This window comes from Nansenia antarctica (assembly GCF_963989245.1).
Source record: "Nansenia antarctica genome assembly, chromosome: 3".
In the NCBI taxonomy this organism is placed as follows: Eukaryota; Metazoa; Chordata; class Actinopteri; order Argentiniformes; family Microstomatidae; genus Nansenia; species Nansenia antarctica.
Window position 1 is genome coordinate 15,239,569 of NC_137688.1, and position 19,540 is coordinate 15,259,108.

Sequence of the window (19,540 nt, forward strand, 5' to 3'; positions counted from 1 at the left end):
TTATCTGACTCCTGACCTTTTTGTCTTCAGGGTTCTGGGGTTGTGCAACAACTTTGCTTACGTGGTGATGCTTAGTGCTGCCCATGACATCTTAAAACAACAAGGGTCACACAACTCCACCTTGCCTGTAAGAGAGAGTATTTACAGAATGCAGTGTCACCTCAATACTGGTATTGATAGCGTGTGTTCAAAGTTCTACATTGACTGACTGACTCTCGCTTCCCTTCTCTCCTCTCTGTTCCTCTCCAGACCCCGGCCACAGTTGCGTTGCACTTGGAAGGGGGAAATGGCAACAACAGTAGCCGTTACGACTGTAACCCAGTTTCTACTGCGGTAAATTGACAACACGCCGTGCTAATCCAAATCACATGTTATACCTCTCCAACAGTCCCCCCACTCTATTACCTCAAGCCAAAGAATAAACCCTGTCTTTGTCTACAGATGTCTAGATTAGATTAGATTAGATGAGATTAGATTAGATTTATTGTCCCCAGGGGGAAATTCTTTTTCACACCACTGTACAGTATACACACAACACCGAATAACACAGACAACGAACAGACAGTACTACACATGACAGATACTCAAGTACACACACACTCAGCGCGGTCTATTATTTAAGGCAACAATGGCTGCGGGGATCAGGCTTTTGCCAAAGCGAGCCCTTTTTCACCGTAGGGTTCTGTACCTACGCCCGGATGGCAGTGGGGCAGGAGATCTTCCTAACCACATGACCTGACCAGGAAGAGGGCCATAAGTATTTATGGCCTGCACCTTTATAGCGCCTTATTCCAAAGCACTTTACAATGGCCTCTCATTCACCCATTCACACACACATTCACACACCAATGGCAGCAAGCTACCATGCAAGGTGCCGGCCCGCTCATTGGGAGCAATTTGGGGTTCAGTGTACCTAGACCTTATATAGACTCATACCTAGACCTTATATAGACTCATACCTAGACCTTATATAGACCCCTACCTAGTACCTACTTTATAGACAGCTACAGTACTTTTCCTAATACCCAGTACTTTGGAATACATTATTTCAATGAGGATGTGTTTTGTTATTGTTCAGCCTATTGCTGTTTGTTCCTCTGTGTGATCATCTAGCTGTGTGTCAGTGTGTGTTTTCTCCTCCTTTCCAGGCTGTGCTGTTGGCTGATATTCTCCCTACTCTCATTATCAAGTTCTTTGCTCCCTTCTTCATCCACAAATTTCCCTACGGGTAAGATGGCCGATGATATACTTTCTGCATGAGCTTTTACAATGCAAGGGTGGGCTCAAAGAGGCTAACATTTAAAAACAGTTTTTCTACAATATATTTTTTTTTACAGTAACTGAACATTTAGAAGTAGAAAGACTTATAGATATCTTTTAGATGGTAGTGGAACTTTCCATTGCTAATCATGAATTTGTAGCTAGGAGGAATAATTGTATTACATTTGTATTCAAATTGTATTACAGCGCTACATTTATGAAGAGTCCAATATATAGAAATTTGCAAAAATGGAGGCGAAATGAGATCACATGATGAAGAACGCTCAGTGCAGAGCTCTGATTTGGTTCAAACAGCACTTTCTAAAACCTAGTCGAGGTTAAGCTCTGCACATACCCATTTTACCACATACCCTTTTTACATTTCAGTTCTTTACGAGAAAATGTGCATGTTTGCCTCTATTAGAAAATGTACCATACACTGCATTCAGAAAGTATTGAGAAAGTATCTGAACACTTTCCGAATGCACTGTATGTACGCTTTCACATTTTCATTGTGGCCAAATCTCGCATCACGAGGGGGGTCACTAGAGGAGACTGCATTATCCCAATGAGGAAAATTGCATTTAGTCAGTCTGCCTGGTCAGTCACAGGGTCACGAGAGTGGAGCTTAATTCCAACCCACCTCAAATAACTGAACACCTACAGGTCGTTCAGCCATCAGTTAAATGGATGATTAACACACAAACCTGTCAGCACTGAAATGTTACATGTTCTATGTTTCTGTGTCATGTCAGCTTGTCTGTTGTTGTCTATACAACCGTTGTTGTCTGTACTGAACGCTATATGTCTATGTCTATGTACTGTGTTTCTGTGTGTTACTGTGGTGTCTATATGTCTGTACTGTGTTTCTGTGTGTTACTGTGTTGTCTATATGTCTGTACTGTGTTAATGTGTGTTACTGTGGTGTCTATATGTCTGTACTGTGTTTCTGTGTGTTACTGTGGTATGTCTGTACTGTGTTGTCTATATGTCTGTACTGTGTTTCTGTGTGTTACTGTGGTGTCTATATGTCTGTACTGTGTTTTTGTGTGTTACTGTGGTATGTCTGTACTGTGTTGTCTATATGTCTGTACTGTGTTGTCTATATGTCTGTGCTGTGTTTCTGTGTGTTACTGTGTTGTTGCTACTGCTTGCTTGTACTGTGTTGTTATTCTATGTACATTTATCTTTTTTTAATGACCTGTCTTGTATTTGATGATTTATTATTTCATGTACAGTATTACCGTTGCTACGTATGATTTTACTGTGTGATGTATATTGTTAGGAAGCCTTTTTATAACTTGGCGTGGGACTACAGATGACAATTAGCCCTCTGGCTAAACCTGGCGTATTAACTTTTTAAATGTTCATTAATAGGCATTGTCCCTTTACAAATAAACTAAATAAACTAAACTAAAGTGTAGAATTCCATGGCTTCACCCTTAACTACAATGTACTCAAACAGACTTAAGTTCACTTAAGTTCACAATTGTTTAATACAAAATGTTTGTTGGTTGATCACACCCAAGACCCTGGCTGCATGGCGTGGAGTGTGACTGTCCATCATTCTGCCCACAGGTTCAGAGTGTTGGTGTGCGTAGCCACGGCGATGGCAAGTTTCCTCGTGGTGTCCTTCTCTACCGCTGTGTGGATGAGCATTCTGGGTAATGCAAGGATTTGTATCCATCTTTTGTGTATTTTTGTGCTTATGTTGGAGTGTTAGAGTGCATCTATGTGGGTTGTGTGTGTGAGTGTGCGTGTGAGAGAGGATTATTTGATTCAGTGATAAGTGTGTGTGTGTGTGTGTGTGTGTGTGTGTGTGTGTGTGTGTGTGTGTGTGTGTGTTTGGGAAGTAGTCTCCCACATCGAAAGATTTTATGATAATCTGCATCCGGAAAACATTACAACTCTGACAGTTCCACTGAAATCAGATGCAATGTCATTGAAGTAGATTTTTATTTTATTTAACCAGATAAATAAGATAAGATGGCCAAGAAGTACTCAATAATCCAAACCTGAGCCCCAGCCTGCCAGCACGTGTGTGTGTGTGTGTGTGTGTGTGTGTGTGTGTGTGTGTGTGTGTGTGTGCGCGCGCGTGCACGCGCGTTTTCAGGCCAAGCTGATTTAGGTGACAAATTTATTATAATAATAATAACTTTAATTTCTATAGCGCCTTTCAAAAAATAAAGATAAAATGTGATTACATTTCCATGTTGTTGAAAATCAATGACACATCGCTAGTCAACTAACACAGCTTGTTTTGTGAGCCTGCTAACAATGTAAAGTAGTGTTATAGTTTACTAGGTAGTACTACTACTACTCACCTAATCCATTGCGTTGCAGTATTTTGGCTTGACTAGCGAGTTTGTGTTGTGAGTTTTCAACAACTTTGAAATGTATTTCCGTGTTTCAAAATACAGAACAAGTCAGAACATTTTGATTGGTTGCCGACTTGCGGCCCAAATGACCAGACAGTGTCACATATGGTGTGGGATTTATGGCCTTGTCATGTATAGCTGTCACTAGAACTATCTCACTTGTCTTCACTGCTGACAGAAGTGTTCAGAAACATCTTATCAGTACAAGCAAAAGCCTCCAAATTCATTGGACGGTGTTTCATCATACAGTAAGACAATGGCCCCAAACATACTGCTATAGAAACTAGGAGTATTTTCAGGGCCAAAATTGGAAAGTTCTAGAGTGGCTATGTCATTCTCCAGATTTAAATCCAATTGAAAATGCATTTCATTTGTTGAAGAGGGAACTTCACTAGGCAAAAATATCTCAAAACAAACAACTGAAGATGGCTGTAGAGGCCTAGCAGAGCATCACCAGATAAGATACCCAGGGTCTGGTGGGGTCAATGGGTCGCAGACTTCAGGCAGTTATTGCATGCAAAGGATTGTCGACCAAAATACTAAACATGCAGTTGTACTTTCTAAATGGTGAAAACAATCTGAAAGAAAAAAAAAACACTGAATTAAAACTGAGAATCTCTAGTGATTGTTTGATTTCAAATCCCCCCAAAAGACTAAATACTTCCTCTTTCCTCTACTTAAGAAGAACACTCTGTTAACCTTTTCTCCATGGGCTGTAAATGTATTTGAATAATAATCAGAAAATAGCAATTTGTGACGTTAGAATTATAATTATAATATAATAATTATATTTATCTCCATATTTGTCAAAATTGAGTTTTTTACATAATCTGATCCATTAGGTGTTTATTAATGCCTGTGTGGTGTTATTTTTAAAATGTTGACATTTTTGAGTTAGTAATTCATAAAGTACAAAGGTTCCATCTCACAAAACATAATGGAATGTAACAACTTTGACGCTCAATATCTTTGAACTACCCTAAACGGAGATAGAACCTTATCATTCTAAGCTCACAAATTGTTAACAAAGAGCAAGTTACTCTTTGTAACAGGACCTGTAAAATGGAGGATTACTGCTTATGTCGCCTGCTTGAATGGTTCCCTCTGGTGGTGTCTGTGTGTGTGTGTGCAGGTGTGATCTTTGCCAGTGTGAGTTCTGGATTGGGAGAGCTCTCCTTTCTCGCCCTTACTGTGTACTTCAGCAGGTAAGCTCTCTTCTATTTATCTTCAAGAGTTCCACACAGTCGGTAACTACACAGAACTGTGGCTGTTGGCCTGTCCCAAATAGTGTTTCAGTGTTGGATCAATGTGCCGCTGTTCAAACCTTGATCGCCTCTCTTCCCTCCCACGGTCTCCTCCTCTTCCGTTTGATTTACTGTCATCAACTCTCTTCCTCCATCCCTTTTGCTTCCTCCCTTTTCTCTCTGCCCTCCTCTCCTCTGTCGGCTGCACATTTTCGACCTCTCTCCCTCACACTCGCTGTTCCTCTCTCTCCCCTTCTTACAATTTTTTTTGTTTTTGCTGTGCAATCAACTTGTCAGTCAATTGTTGGAATTTGGTATTTTTGCTCTAGACACAGGGGCCCTCTTGTCTAGCTCCTTGCTCAAGGGCACATGCAAGCTCCCTCCTGAGGCGGGGATCGAACCAGCGACCTTCCGGTTGCTAGCCGGCCTCTCTTACCTCTAGGCTACCGCCGTCCCCCCACACCTACTCTCTCTCTTTCTCTCCTTCTCTCTCTCTCACACACATACACACACACACGCACGCACACACACACACAGAGACATGCTGGCAGGCTGGGGCTCAGGCACCGGTGGAGCGGGCGTGGGCGGGGCGCTCCTGTACTCCGGCCTCACGCAGGGCGGCCTGTCGCCCCGGAACACGCTGCTCGTCATGCTGGTCGTCCCCGTCGCCATGGTGATCAGGTGAGTTTCACACCGGCGACGTTTCACGCTAATGTTAACGAGATGTGTGTACCTGTGCCAGACGACAGCGAGAAATCACTTCTCCCTTTTTTGTACCAATCGCTCCCCCCCCCCCCACCCTCTATCTCCTTCCTACGCTCTTTGTTTTCCTTCCTCATTCCCTCTATCCCCCCCCCCCCCCCCCCCCCTCCACACCACAGCTATTTTTCCCTCTTGGTCTTCCCCCCGTACTTCCCACAGTGGCAGTGTACGGAGGTGGGAGAGCCTCTGGTGGACAACGCCGAGGAAGAGGAAGAGGAGGAGCAGGAGAAAGGTACTGAAGGTCTTTTGTGTCCCCCGCGTGTCCTCATTGTCCACCCAGAGAGGATTCCCCTGAAGTGTAGACTTGTTTACTCCCCCCAGAGAGGATTTCAAAACATAGAAGTAGTCCTATGAAGTAACCGTGGGTTCTAACGCCGATCCTGTGCTTTTCAAACACCACGTTGGGTTAGCGGAAACTTGCAGGGAAGAGGGTGCATCCGCACACCAGGGTTTCCGTTAGAAAAAATGTGTGCCGGTCAACGTGTCCGGGAAGATTTCAATTTACCGGACAAACGTGAGATATTCCGGTCATCATATTCAAATATAATATCGCTGTTTGTCGCGGTGATTAGCTGTTGTGTAGCCTATATATGCCGTTTAATGTCTATTTCTCATCCGATACGATTAGATGCGAGCTATATAATAAATATAATATAGGCTTTCATGATTCGCATGCGCGCTATGCCATGTCCAGCGCTGAACGCGCGCCACAATGTCAACGGAGTCGCTGTGGCGGTGCCCTCACTCAAGACACAATCTGGAGCCTTAACTGCTTTCAGTAGCTCAGTCAGTCCCACATACTGATGACATGCGATGCCATTTTTTGCCATGTGAAATGCAACTTGCAGCTGAGAGTGCAGCTTATTGTTAGCCGTTTCATTAGCCTGCTCACAGTGACCTGACCGCCGATATGTGGTCACTGCACCGCCTGTGATCAGTGAGAGCCGACATTCTCATATTCGTTGCTCCTCTCGTGAATCCGTTATTCCTCCCCGATTTTTTGCACGGTGAGCAGAACATTTTCCTTCCCCATCTAAACGCAGCCAGGGGAAATTTTCTTTCCATTTAACTCGGAACCGTCGAGCCGCCTCCATCTCTTTACAGTCAGACTTCTCCTCAGACTCATTGTAGCTTGGTTTCATGAAGTAATTGTTAAGCTTACATTGTCTTGCCATGTGTACCTCTCGCTCGCTATGGTGCACTTTGAGCTGCAACGTTTGCAGGTTAAAAGCGCTAGCCTATACAAATACAAGTTATTATTATGGTGGCCCGCTGCGCAGGGTTGCCAGATGGGCCGGGTTATCGCCGAATGGGCTACTGGGTTTAGCGGTAATAGACTGGTTAGTTAGGCTGTATTGTCAATCCCATCTGGCAACCCTGCCGCCGCTGTTTCGCATAGGCTAGCCTAGCCTACACATTAGCAGTCATCATCATGCCGGCGTCAAATCATATCATAATAAAATAAATATATACCCTATATATTCGTCTTTTTTAAATATAGAAGGAATCAGAATGTGAACTTTAGCGAATTGTATTCAAATTGTGCTTAGAGGGAATTATTTTCACCGGACATTATGACCGAAGAGATTTCAATTTGTCGGACTTCAACACATTTTACCGGACAAAGACCGGTAATTACCGGTTAACGGAAACCCTGCCGCACACTCACTTTTTTTCACTCTATTTGATACTCTTCAGCTCCGGCACCTCAGCTAAGTCTGATAACGGATGAGCGGTGGTATTTTTCGCTATTTTGAGGGGGAAAGGGTGGAACATTCGGGACACAGTGCTGTCGGTTTATGTGCTTACAGGTTAACCACCTCTATGGTGTCTCGCCATTGGATGACAATTCTCCCGTTGTCACAAGCATGAGTGTATCCATCTATGGAGAAGTGTTTGATATGTTATTGAATACCCATGCTGGCCATGTTTTTTTCCCTAATGCTATAGAAGACAAGCCTACTGGACCATTGTCCTTCATTGAGAAACTCCACGTTATTAAGGTGAGTACTGTCCAACCGGTTATTAAGGTGAGTACTGTCCAACCGGTTATTAAGGTGAGTACTGTCCAACCGGTTATTAAGGTGAGTACTGTACAACCGGTTATTAAGGTGAGTACTGTACAACCGGTGCAGTAGTTGTGAATACTATACTAATAGGCCCCCTCTCACAATAGATTCTACTTTTTTACGATGCCTTTTATTACGGCGCAGTTCAGGGGTCATGTTTACCTAAAGCCTGTAGGGAAGACTTCGGCGGGTCGGAGCCCCTTTTGCTGGTGCTTTGCGGCTCTCGCTGAAAGAGGAAGGGACGATGACTAATTCCAATGCGTCATTGTCGTTCTGCTTTAATCCCGCCCCCAGGGCTTGCTGAGGTTTGTTGTTCCTCTGGGAGTCGTCTACTTCGCAGAGTACTTCATCAACCAGGGTCTGGTGAGTAGGCCTCTGTCGCCCCCTGTCAGCTCCACCGTGTTACTGCACCTAGTTAGGACACATATAATATTATACAGTATAACTTATCCTGACAACTCTTATCTAACAAACACTCATTGTTGGACATAAGTTGCATCTATAGTGAAGTCATTAGGCAGATGCTCTTATCCAGAGGAACTTCATGAGAGGGGTTTTCCCCTAAGTAAGATGAAAAAGAAACCCCTTATGTAAAGCCATCTTAAAATAATAGAATAACCTGTTATTATTATTCTGTATGAATACAGACTGGTTACTGTTTACTCTTGATAGTAATATAACGGCAATGTACACGATGTAACAGGTACTGCAGGCAATGGCTACAGCTCACTTTATTCTATAATACAGGAATGACAACAAGCGGCCAGTACAACCCCAATGACCCAAATGCGGGTGCACGCCCCCAGGCGGCAGGAGTGGGAATAATAACAAACCACAGCCACATACATCACAATTATACTATAGCAGCCACAATGTTATGAATTGAAATCATAATTATAATTTTTTGTTAAGACCACAAGTGTTCACTGTTGTGTGTGTGTTGTGAAGATGTGTTCTTGTACTAATCCTCATTTTTCCAACTACCTTCCCAGATGGAGCTCCTGTATTTCCCCGAGTTCTCTCTCTCTCACGCAGAGCAGTATCGCTGGTCAGTATGATTCAGAATCCCATAGCACAACATATAGTGCAGCATTGGTTCATTACAAGGCACAATGGCACATGAAAACTGTTGTCTTTTTCAACATATTTAAACATAGACATTTGATCTTCATTTTTAACAATATTGAGAGATGGAGGTAATATAACTAAACAAATAAAACTGAAAAGAAATGTGAGGAAAAGGTTAGGACACCCCCACATTTATTACTACTACTTAAAATGGCTCAAATTAGAATCATGTGCACCACATCAGGTGCAAATGATTAGAACATTGTTAGAGAGGATTTTGGAGGAGCCTGTCTTATTTAAACCTCAGACATTTAGTTTGGTTTGCTCTTGATTGTTGAAGTGAGTGGTATCACCATGGCGAGATCACTAGAGCTCTCTGAGGCCTTCAGAAAGAAGAAAGCCATTTTGTATGTCCGCTCACCATGCCAATGTCTACATATCCCCTGAATATTGTAACAATTAGTTCATTAGTTAGGCTGTTTTAATACGCTTTGAGTCCTAGGTAACCTGCCCTGTGGTGAACATTGTTGTTTTAAGTACAGTAGACCAACATGCAGCACTATAGTTAAGTACAGTAGACCAACATGCAGCACTATAGCAGGTATCAACACTGTGTGTTGCTGGAGTGTAAAGGTGCACCTATGGTAGGGCTTTCACACCGGCAGTTCCGAACGCCGGTTCGCGTTCGCGTTCGGAAACCTCCGAACGTTGGCGCTGTCTGGCGAACGATACACTGGTATGAACGCGGGCTCGTTCGCCAGACAGCGCCAACGTTCGGAGGTTTCCAAACGCGAACGCGAACCGGCGTTCGGAACTGCCGGTGTGAAAGCCCTATGTGTGGTGGTGCTCATTTGGAATTTCCTGTCTTTTGTGGTTTTTGACAAGCCATAACTTCTCACTTAAAACATAGTTTCTGGCCATTAATCATTCAATCAATTAGTGTAGACTAGGGTTGCAAAATTCTGAGATTTCCAAAACATGTACATTTCTGTTTTGCACAGTAATTCCATTCTATATATCTCCAGTTAAGACAAATTACCGGTACTCTTGTTTTGTGTGTGTGTGTGTGTGTGTGTGTGTGTGTGTGTGTGTGTGTGCATTCTCAGGTACCAGACGCTGTACCAGGTGGGGGTGTTAATCTCGCGTTCCTCTCTCTGCTGTGTGAAGATCCGCAGAATTTGGGTCCTCTCCCTGCTGCAGGTAAGGGAATGGTGGATGAAAAGAAAGAGAGAGAGAGAGAGAGAAGGTAGTGAAACTTTCTACACACTACGCAGTTTTACCAATCTTGCGGTCAGAAAACCTTTCACACCACAGGAGACAGGGAGGAATAGAATGTACATGGGTAACAATGTCATATCAAACATGATCTGATATGGTGCCAAATAAAAATATGAAATCCCTGTACTCCAAATACCTTCTAGGACGAGAAGCGCCTGTTCAGCTGCATCCATGTTCGGCTTACCAAATACTATAGGTTAGAAATGGATATGTAATTTAATTTTAGGATGAAATATGCATACTGTATATATGTAATACTTTTCCTTCTCCGTATTTCTTCACATTGTTTGATCCCACCTGTCTTTCCACTCTCAACTCTATCCATCCGCCTCCGTCCACTGCCTCTGTCAACCCTCTCTCTCTCTTTTTATCTCTCTTTCTCACTTGCCTCCCTCTCTCTCTCTTTCAGTGTGTGAACGTGGTGCTGCTGTCTCTGTCTGTGTACTACCAGTTCCTACCCAACCCGTGGCTGGTGTTTGGAATAGTACTCTATGAGGGGCTGCTGGGAGGAGCCGCATATGTCAACACCTTCTACTTAATCAGCAAGGAGGTGAGTCGGTCGACTGTGGTGGAGTTCTGTTTTGTGTCCGTCTACCTACATTTCACATTTGAACCATTTAGCAGACGCTTTTCATCCAAATCGACTTACAATTAGAGATTGTTCCCAGGAGGGATTTGAGGCCTTCTGATCACCAGTCCAAGTCACTATCCACTAGGCCACCACTACCTGTTCTTCATGTCCCCTCAAATGGAGCTGCAGGAGTGTCTGTTGTCGCCGTTGCTCTTCGTCATAGCAATTGAACCACTCTCTATAGCGCTCAAAGCCTCAGGCCATTTCCAAGGCGATCACGCGTTATGGTGTTGAACATTAGGTATCCCTTTACGCAGATAATCTCTTGCTCTATATAAGAAACCCAGTGTCTCCCATCAGGGTACAAATTACATTTTCAAATTAAATTACAGTTTTTCTCAATTGCTAAAACACATTTCACAAAACTTTCCTCCATTTTCCCAAAACTCTAAACACAACACACTTTTCTAAAGCTACATAAGCAAAACCACACCTTCTCTCTTCAAAACTCAAACTTTCACACCAAAACAGCTGCTCAAAGACAGCAAAAATGTAAACACTATATGCATCATTACAGACTACAACAAAACAACTGAAAACACAATGTTCAGTGTGTGAGAATGTTCTTTTTTTTCACAACTGCCAAAGCACATTTTTAGAAACCTTACAGCAGGGGTCGGCAATTCATAGCTTTCATGTGACGTCACAGCATAGTGGAAACGCCCACCTGACGGGCAAAAGGCACTTTTTGCGGGCAAAACCCACGGGCAAAACCCACTTTTTGCGGGTTAATAACTTTGAATTCCCGTGGGTTAGGAAAATAATTCCAACGTGTCCGGATAGAGTAGAAGACAGGGAATCCAACACTATTTGAATGGAGTCGATCCTCCACTCCTATCACCGTGGACACAGCAAGGAGCAAATTCCCGGATATAAATATTCCCTCGCCTCGCTGACAGCGGGAGTTGGGAGTTTCGTCCAGCAGCCGGTGAACGCCCGGTTGATCGAGTTTCATATTAAAAGTATATCTTCTCGGGGTGTCAGCGCGGTGGTTAAGGGCTCAAAATGACCGTATACTGATGGTGAATTTAGCAATAATAGTCTTATGTTTGTACCACCTCCATAACCGGTGTTATTCACGGGAAAAGCCGGTCAAGGAGGCACCCTTTGCAGGTCAATAACTTTGATTCTCCGGGGGTTAGGAAAATAATTCCAACGTGTCCGGATAGAGTAGAAGACAGGGAATCCAACACTATTTGAATGGAGTCGATCCTCCACTCCTATCACCGTCGTGTATCTTGATAGTTCTTCATGAGTGAGGTGGTCTAAATAGTAGGCAGCCATGTTGAGCGATGTTGCTATGATACTTTTTGCCCGTCGGGTTGGTGGTTGCTAGGGAAGAAACCACGTGACTGACAGCTATGAATAGGCGGCCCGTGGGCCATTGCTGGCCCGTCACCAATAATATTTGGCCCAGCAGATTATTTTGAGAATCCAGTTTTTTTATTTTTTTTTTACTTTTTTTTTTTTACAATATCGGACCGACAGTCCCACACCGCGCCTATAATGTCCGAATAGAGAATCTACCACCACCTGAATAATGCTTATTGTACTTTTATTCATGTTGAGAGTGAATGACACAGACAATCAGGCAGCGGGGTGCACCGAAGTGCACTGACGCTGAACCCCGTGAATCATAAGTAGGTGGACATGGTGCGTGGGCGTGGTGCTGAAATAGCCGACATGCGGTGTGGTTTGAAAAGAATAACATCAGCTCATTAAATCATTCAAACGTAATGTTTACGTATGTGACTGCAACACACATATGAACAGTAACAAAGCAAATTCTGTTTAATTTTCTGAAAAACATTGACAACAAAATCGGCGCAAAAGTGGTGGTAGGCCTATGCTCCTGAAACGACAGAGCAAACGCGCTATTAGGGATAATAAGGACAATGAGCCATAAGCCATTCATTCAAAATATACAAAATACAATTAGGTTATTAAATACAATAACGACAGGCTTGGTACTCACTTAATGTGAAAAGTGGCATCTCCCATCGGTCACTATTTGCTTGATATCTGGTGATATTGACGTCACTTTAATCCGCAGGCAGTTTATTTTTATTTTTTATGCATCAATCGATTCCTCTCGTGCGTCTTTATCACATTCATTGAGGAAAAGGACGACTCGCATGTATAGAAAGGGAACATTGTGAGCAGGGAAGATGTGAGTCTCACACAACGGCTTTGCATTGACAGGTAGGATGAACGTATAGTTCGCTGTCCATTCCTGTTTAAATGCCCTGTTTTCACCGTCAACTTTCCTCTTTAGACCTTTGGAGAGTGACATGATGGTGTCAGGTTAAATGTTTAGCTAACTTCACCCGACACGCAAACAACCAATCCAATAATAAATAATGTGACCTTGTCTGGAGGAGGGGGGAATCATTCAGAATAAAAGTATGTTAAATAATTATTAGAATAAGTTAGGCTGCGATACATCGTGAGTCCACACATTTATTATTCAAAACTATGGAAAAGGGTGAAACTACGTTTCAACGTTGTTGAGAATCACAACACGAACTCGCTAGTCAAGCCTATACTGCAACGAAATGGATTGGACTGCTACCTAGTTAACTATAACACTACTTTACATTGTTAGCAGGCTCACAAAACAAGCTGTGTTAGTTGACTAGCGATGTGTACATTTCTCAAAAGAAAAGTCAAAGCATTAGAACGTGTCACATTTTTAAACAATCAATTACTTAAATTATCCTTTGATTATGTTCGGGCCCGCCATCTAGTGGCAACATTTTTTGGGGGCCCGAGGCCAAACCTAATTGCCGACCCCTGCCTTACAGTATCTGTTCTCAGAATATATCACTGTAGAGTATTGGGCATTCATAGATTTGTGTGATTCATATGAACAATATGTAAATCTACAGAAAATACAGTATGTATGTTACGGTACATGTGGGAATACGGTACATGTGGGAAAACTAGGGTTAGGCTTAGGTGCTAGGGTGACTTGGTACATGCTGGCATGTCTAACCCTAACCTTAACCCTAACCCTACCCCTAATCCTAACCCTAACCTTAACCCTAGCACCCTAGCACCTAACCCTAACCCTAGTTTTCCCACATGTACTGTATTCCCACATGTACCGTAACATGTACACTACTGTACTGTATCACAACTCAATGCAAACACTACAGAGGATCCATTACACACAACAATACTCACTGAAAACAATGTTCAGGGTGTGATGTTTATTTATATATTTATGGAACTATACCACATACACGGTACATGTATTCCCGCATGTACCGTAACATGTACACTACTGTACTGTATCACAACTCAATGCAAACACTACAGAGGATCCATTACACACAACAATACTCACCGAAAACAATGTTCAGGGTGTGATGTTTATTTATTTATTTATGGAACTATACCACACACACACACACACACACACACACACACACACACACACCACAATAATTTGCAACAAGTGTCTTAAATTTTGAGTCGTTATGTTTAATGAATGAAGCTAGGTGTGTTCATTGTGTTCAATTTTTGCTGACTGTGGCAAGCATTTTGCATCACATGAGCTTTAATTTGAGAATTTGAGCAGAGTTTTTTGCAACTTGTGTTTTAGCAAGACACAATGTGTTTAGACTTATGAGAAAAGGAGGATTGTGTTTTGTGAATTGTGTCTTCATGTGAAATGTGTTTATGGTTTTGGCAAATGGGAGCTAGTTTTATTGAATGTGTTTAGAGAACTGGTCATTTGGTTTAGAGAATTGGCTTTTGTGTTTTAGCAATTGGGAAAAACTGTAATTAAATTAATTTTCCAATTAATACTCTGACACCATTTTACCCACGTTTTGGTATGTTTTTCAATGCCTTCCTCTGTTTTTTCAGAGTATTTTTTTTCCGCACTTTAGATCAGGCAATCACTACATTTATTTGGGGGGGAAGGTTCCTAGAATCAGAAAAGTTATTTTGCAGAGACCAAGGAATTGTGGCGCCTCGCACTTCCTAATTTTATGCACTACTACTGGGCTGCCAACATTAAAACAATTATTTGCTGGTTAAAATCTCCTGAGAATATCTGGTATAGCCTAGAGGCGCAGTCATGCCACTCATCCTCCCTATCTCCACTGGTTTACTCCTCTCTGCCTCTGTCTCCCTCCCGCCACTCCTCAAACCCTTTGGTGCTGTCCACTCGAAAGACATGGATACAGTTCCACCGTCACTTTAAGTGGAGCCTATTAGTTGGCCTATTAGTAATAACCATTTATTTACTCCCTCCATTCTGAACTGAACTATTACCCACCGGAGCAGATTGGGTATCAATTGTTTCAAAGACCTTTATGATAATGATAATTTTGCCAGTTTTGATTCTTTATGTCTGAAATGTAGTCTGCCACGTTCAAATTAGTTTCGTTATCTTCAGGTCTGTCATTTCGTACACACAGGGATTGTAACACCTAGTCCTATTAAGCAATATTTTATTTGTATTCTTTTTTCTTTAGCTATTTACTGCTCACTTAATTGTCAATATTATTGCATTGGTTTTTGTGAGTGTTGTGTTGTCTTTTCTGTTGTCGCTGTGGGGGTGGGTGGGACCGGAGTAGGGGTGGGAAAAAGAAAATGTGAAAGAAATGGTGAATGTAAACTGTGTTGTTTGCTCATGCTTCTCACCAATTAAAAATGTAAAAAAAAGAAAAGAAAAGAAAAACAGACTAGTGTGAGTGTGAGTCCCCTAACCTCTCTCTCTCTATCGCCCCCTGTAGACTGGAGACAGACACAGGGAGTTTGCCATGGCTGCAGCCAGTGTGGGAGACAGTCTGGGCATCGCCCTCTCCGGCCTCACTGCTTTCCCCGTCCATAGATACTTCTGCTCATTATAAGACAAAGAGATGGAAGAGTTGAATAGTGGGAAGTGCAGAGAGGTAGCATTATGCTCTACTGTGCCTTGGATTGACTTCATATCACATTGCGATACATGGCAATTTATTTTACGTCAACAGACTAACTTTTACCAATGGGGAACCAAATTAGGAGTGTGTAGTGGGGCCTTTGTGGCTGTTAAATCTCTTTCCAGGATGCAGATTTAGCCTTCTAACCCTCAAAATAGAAAAATGTCTCAATGAAAAATGATTTCAATGGAGATTCACCTCTCTTCATTTGTATTCATCCCCTTTTCCACCATCACCAGAAAGTTATTTTTATTGATTGCCTTTGCTAAATTATGACTATTTTATGTTAATTTATCTTAATGTTAGGATGTGTATATATTTTTTATTAAGCTGCATTCCAATGTGCATTGTCTTACTGAAGGGTCTTGTCTTTTACTCTTCTTTGCTGCTGTTATATCTATGAAATAATTAATACTAACACTATTTACATAGATCGAGCTCTAACAATTGTTATAATTGGTGTGTCAACGTGAAATTTAAAAGTATCAAGACTGACTGTTTTTATTTATTATTGTTTTTACAAATTATTAAATGGTTTAATTCAATCAAAATATGCGTTTTCTCCTGGTTTTATCAGATATTTCTTGACTTTTTCAACAAATTGCAATAATGCTATTGGTATTTACTTACACACCAGTTTTCAGCTTGAATTAACTATATACAGCTCTGGAAAAGAAATTAAGAGACCGCTGCTATCAGTTTCTCTGGTTTTACTATTTATAGGTAGCCTATTTTTTGAGTTTAGTTTTTTGGTTTTATTCTATAAACTGCTGACAACATTTCTACCACATTCCAAATAAAAATATTGTTATTTAGAGCATTTATTTGCATAAAATGACAATTAGTCAAAATAACATATGTTCATAACGTCAGTTTGGTTTTCAAATGTCAATGCCAGCCTGGAGCATAGCGGCAACATGTCGGAGGGAAAACATCAGCGGAGTTAAAAAGCGAAAATCACAAAAGGAAATGGAACGAGGTGACCAAGACCTATTGAAAAAAAAATCAAAATTGACAAGAAAAAGAGCCACCACAGCAGCAGGTGGACTGCCAGCTTATAGCTAACGTTAGCGTGGTTGAAAACCTGGTGTCGCTAGCTGGCTCTAGGCCTAACGTACAGTCAGTGTTTCTGTTGATACAGCACTCCGACTAGTTATGACTTTGCCTGTAACCAATGCCAGCGGGGAGCGGTCTTTTTCAAAACTGGCACTAAAAATGGGCCAAGAAAGACTAAATCACCTGTCCCTGATGTCAGTGATGAATGTGATATTCTGCGCAAATTGGATTATACCAGCCTCAAGACTTTGCTGCCAGAAAAACAAGGAAAAACTAGGACTTCTAAAGGTAGAAACATTTATGACTTGCTGCTGTTGCGTTATTGCCTTGCACTGCACCTTTTTATTTATTTGTTATTGTTTGTATTAGGCTATTTTAGCCTAACGTTTTTTTGGTAAAGCATGGTGAGTGATGTGTGTGTGTGTGTGTGTGTGTGTGTGTGTGTGTGTGTGTGTGTGTGTGTGTGTGTGTGTGTGTGTGTGTGTGTGTGTGTGTGTGTGGGGGGGGGGGGGCGGGGGGGGCTCACACAAAGTGTACTCACTTTTGAGATATACTGTATGCAGGCCCGGATTAACCCCCTAGGGTGCCCTAGGGTGACCAGACTTGATGTGTGCCCCCCCCCCCCCCAACACACACACCCTCCTACTTTGCAAGTGAAAGTGTGATATTTACTATGGTTACAAAACCCATAGATTTACAAGAGCATATAACTACAGTACAGGCTCATCACAGTTGGGCCTAATGCCGTAGTATAGCCTTTACACTGATGCTCAAATCTGAATGCAACTCACATCACAATGCAACACGACTTTCTATATATAGGCTAATTATTTCCATCATAAATGGCCTGAGACTACATGCTAAACCATAACAAAGGGGGAAAATGCACATACTGTATACTACAATAAAACAAGCTCAATTACCAATCAAGTCCAATAACGACTGTTGCAGGCATATAAGAATAAGAACATATTTTCTGTTCGCATTAATGAAGCGTACTACATGTATTATGGAAATAAACAGCGCCTCTCTCTTTGCCGCTCTGCTCACCTTCGTGATGCTGTATCAGACGTAGGCTATAGCCCTGTGCATCACACAGGCCCAAATCAGCCACAGCCTCATATTAGCCCCAAATAATCATAAAGGCCTTACCTTTAGCAGAACTTATTTTTTCTTGATTTTACGCAGGCAAAGTCGTTTACTAAATCCTCAAAGTCCATCTCTTTGACCAACTCGGATTCAATTGCCAGCAGGGAATCTTATTATTATCAGGCCTCTCTTATTGCACTATAGTTCTCTCTCAACGCTTTGGTAGAGTCAGTCCTACAACTCCATCTAGTACTGGACAGTGGTTTTAGAGTCCTGCTGATGTTCACATCCTTCTTTTTAAATATCCGGCTCCATCGGTGAGGGGATGCTGCACAAAACGCATACAATGACTGAAGTAGGTCAAAGAAATCACTCGCATCCTTACAGCTATTAATGCTGTTTACACCGACAACATGAAGGGAATGTCCAGCACAGGGCACGTAATGAATCAGGGGGTTTGCTTTTTTAAGATGCGCCTGGAGGCCGTTATATTTACCCGACATGTTACTGGCGTTGTCGTAACTTTGTTCCCAGCAATTCGACAAGTCTAACCCCAGGTCATGACATGAACCATTCTTACTCCACATTCAGGTCATGACATGAACCATTCTTACTCCACATTCAGGTCATGACATGAACCATTCTTACTCCACATTCAGGTCATGACATGAACCATTCTTACTCCACATTCAGGTCATGACATGAACCATTCTTACTCCACATTCAGGTCATGACATGAACCATTCTTACTCCACATTCAGGTCATGACATGAACCATTCTTACTCCACATTCAGGTCATGACATGAACCATTCTTACTCCACATTCAGGTCATGACATGAACCATTCTTACTACACATTCAGGTCATGACATGAACCATTCTTACTACACATTCAGGTCATGACATGAACCATTCTTACTCCACATTCAGGTCATGACATGAACCATTCTTACTACACATTCAGGTCATGACATGAACCATTCTTACTCCACATTCAGGTCATGACATGAACCATTCTTACTCCACATTCAGGTCATGACATGAACCATTCTTACTCCACATTCAGGTCATGACATGAACCATTCTTACTACACATTCAGGTCATGACATGAACCATTCTTACTCCACATTCAGGTCATGACATGAACCATTCTTACTCCACATTCAGGTCATGACATGAACCATTCTTACTACACATTCAGGTCATGACATGAACCATTCTTACTACACATTCAGCAAGACTTGCTCCAGTGTGGCTGTGAATGGGCTCGCTCCCTCGCTCACTCTGCTGCACCCCCCCCCACACACACACACACACCCACACACACACACACACACACTGTTAACTTCGGTGCTAATTTTAGGCCTAGGTGAAATAAATTTAAAAAGTCCCAATTGTTGGGACATTTTTAAGAGTGGCCGTATGTCTGGAGTCTTTGCCTTGCGCTTTTCGCTTGGCAGAGCCACTCAGTTGTTGCCTGTACATTTGGATTTCTTCGTTGATAGTTTGGCGGCACTGCGTCATCGCGCACTTGTCTGTGACTGGGGGGGGGGCACTTACACCGAACTCGCAATTATTTATCTTTTTATACATGATAGCCTAAATATAACCGTTAGTTTTGTACCTGTGTGGATGACTTCCAGTAAATATAGCCTATATTTTAAAAATGTGCGCAAAATATGTTAAAGGTCTCTTCATTGTCCGAATAATTTGGTGCCCCCCCATTGGCTGGTGCCCCAGGGCGTTCACCCGATGCAATATATGGATAA

General features: G+C 42.2%; 1 protein-coding gene across 2 annotated transcripts in view; it reads left to right on the forward strand.

Moving 5' to 3' along the window:
* Positions 1 to 16,111, forward strand: part of LOC308153642 (battenin-like) — a 17,655-nt gene extending 1,544 nt beyond the window's left edge. For both annotated transcript variants that reach the window (XM_080526834.1, XM_080526835.1), the window contains 13 exons: positions 31 to 127; positions 250 to 333; positions 1,149 to 1,228; positions 2,839 to 2,924; positions 4,771 to 4,843; positions 5,420 to 5,563; positions 5,764 to 5,876; positions 7,595 to 7,647; positions 8,008 to 8,076; positions 8,706 to 8,761; positions 9,888 to 9,981; positions 10,469 to 10,609; positions 15,439 to 16,111. In XM_080526834.1, the coding sequence (XP_080382960.1) occupies positions 31 to 127; positions 250 to 333; positions 1,149 to 1,228; positions 2,839 to 2,924; positions 4,771 to 4,843; positions 5,420 to 5,563; positions 5,764 to 5,876; positions 7,595 to 7,647; positions 8,008 to 8,076; positions 8,706 to 8,761; positions 9,888 to 9,981; positions 10,469 to 10,609; positions 15,439 to 15,555 (1,207 nt within the window). In that variant the 3' untranslated portion in view covers positions 15,556 to 16,111. The remainder of the gene's footprint in view (positions 1 to 30; positions 128 to 249; positions 334 to 1,148; positions 1,229 to 2,838; positions 2,925 to 4,770; positions 4,844 to 5,419; positions 5,564 to 5,763; positions 5,877 to 7,594; positions 7,648 to 8,007; positions 8,077 to 8,705; positions 8,762 to 9,887; positions 9,982 to 10,468; positions 10,610 to 15,438) is intronic.
* The last annotated feature ends 3,429 nt before the right edge of the window (positions 16,112 to 19,540 follow it).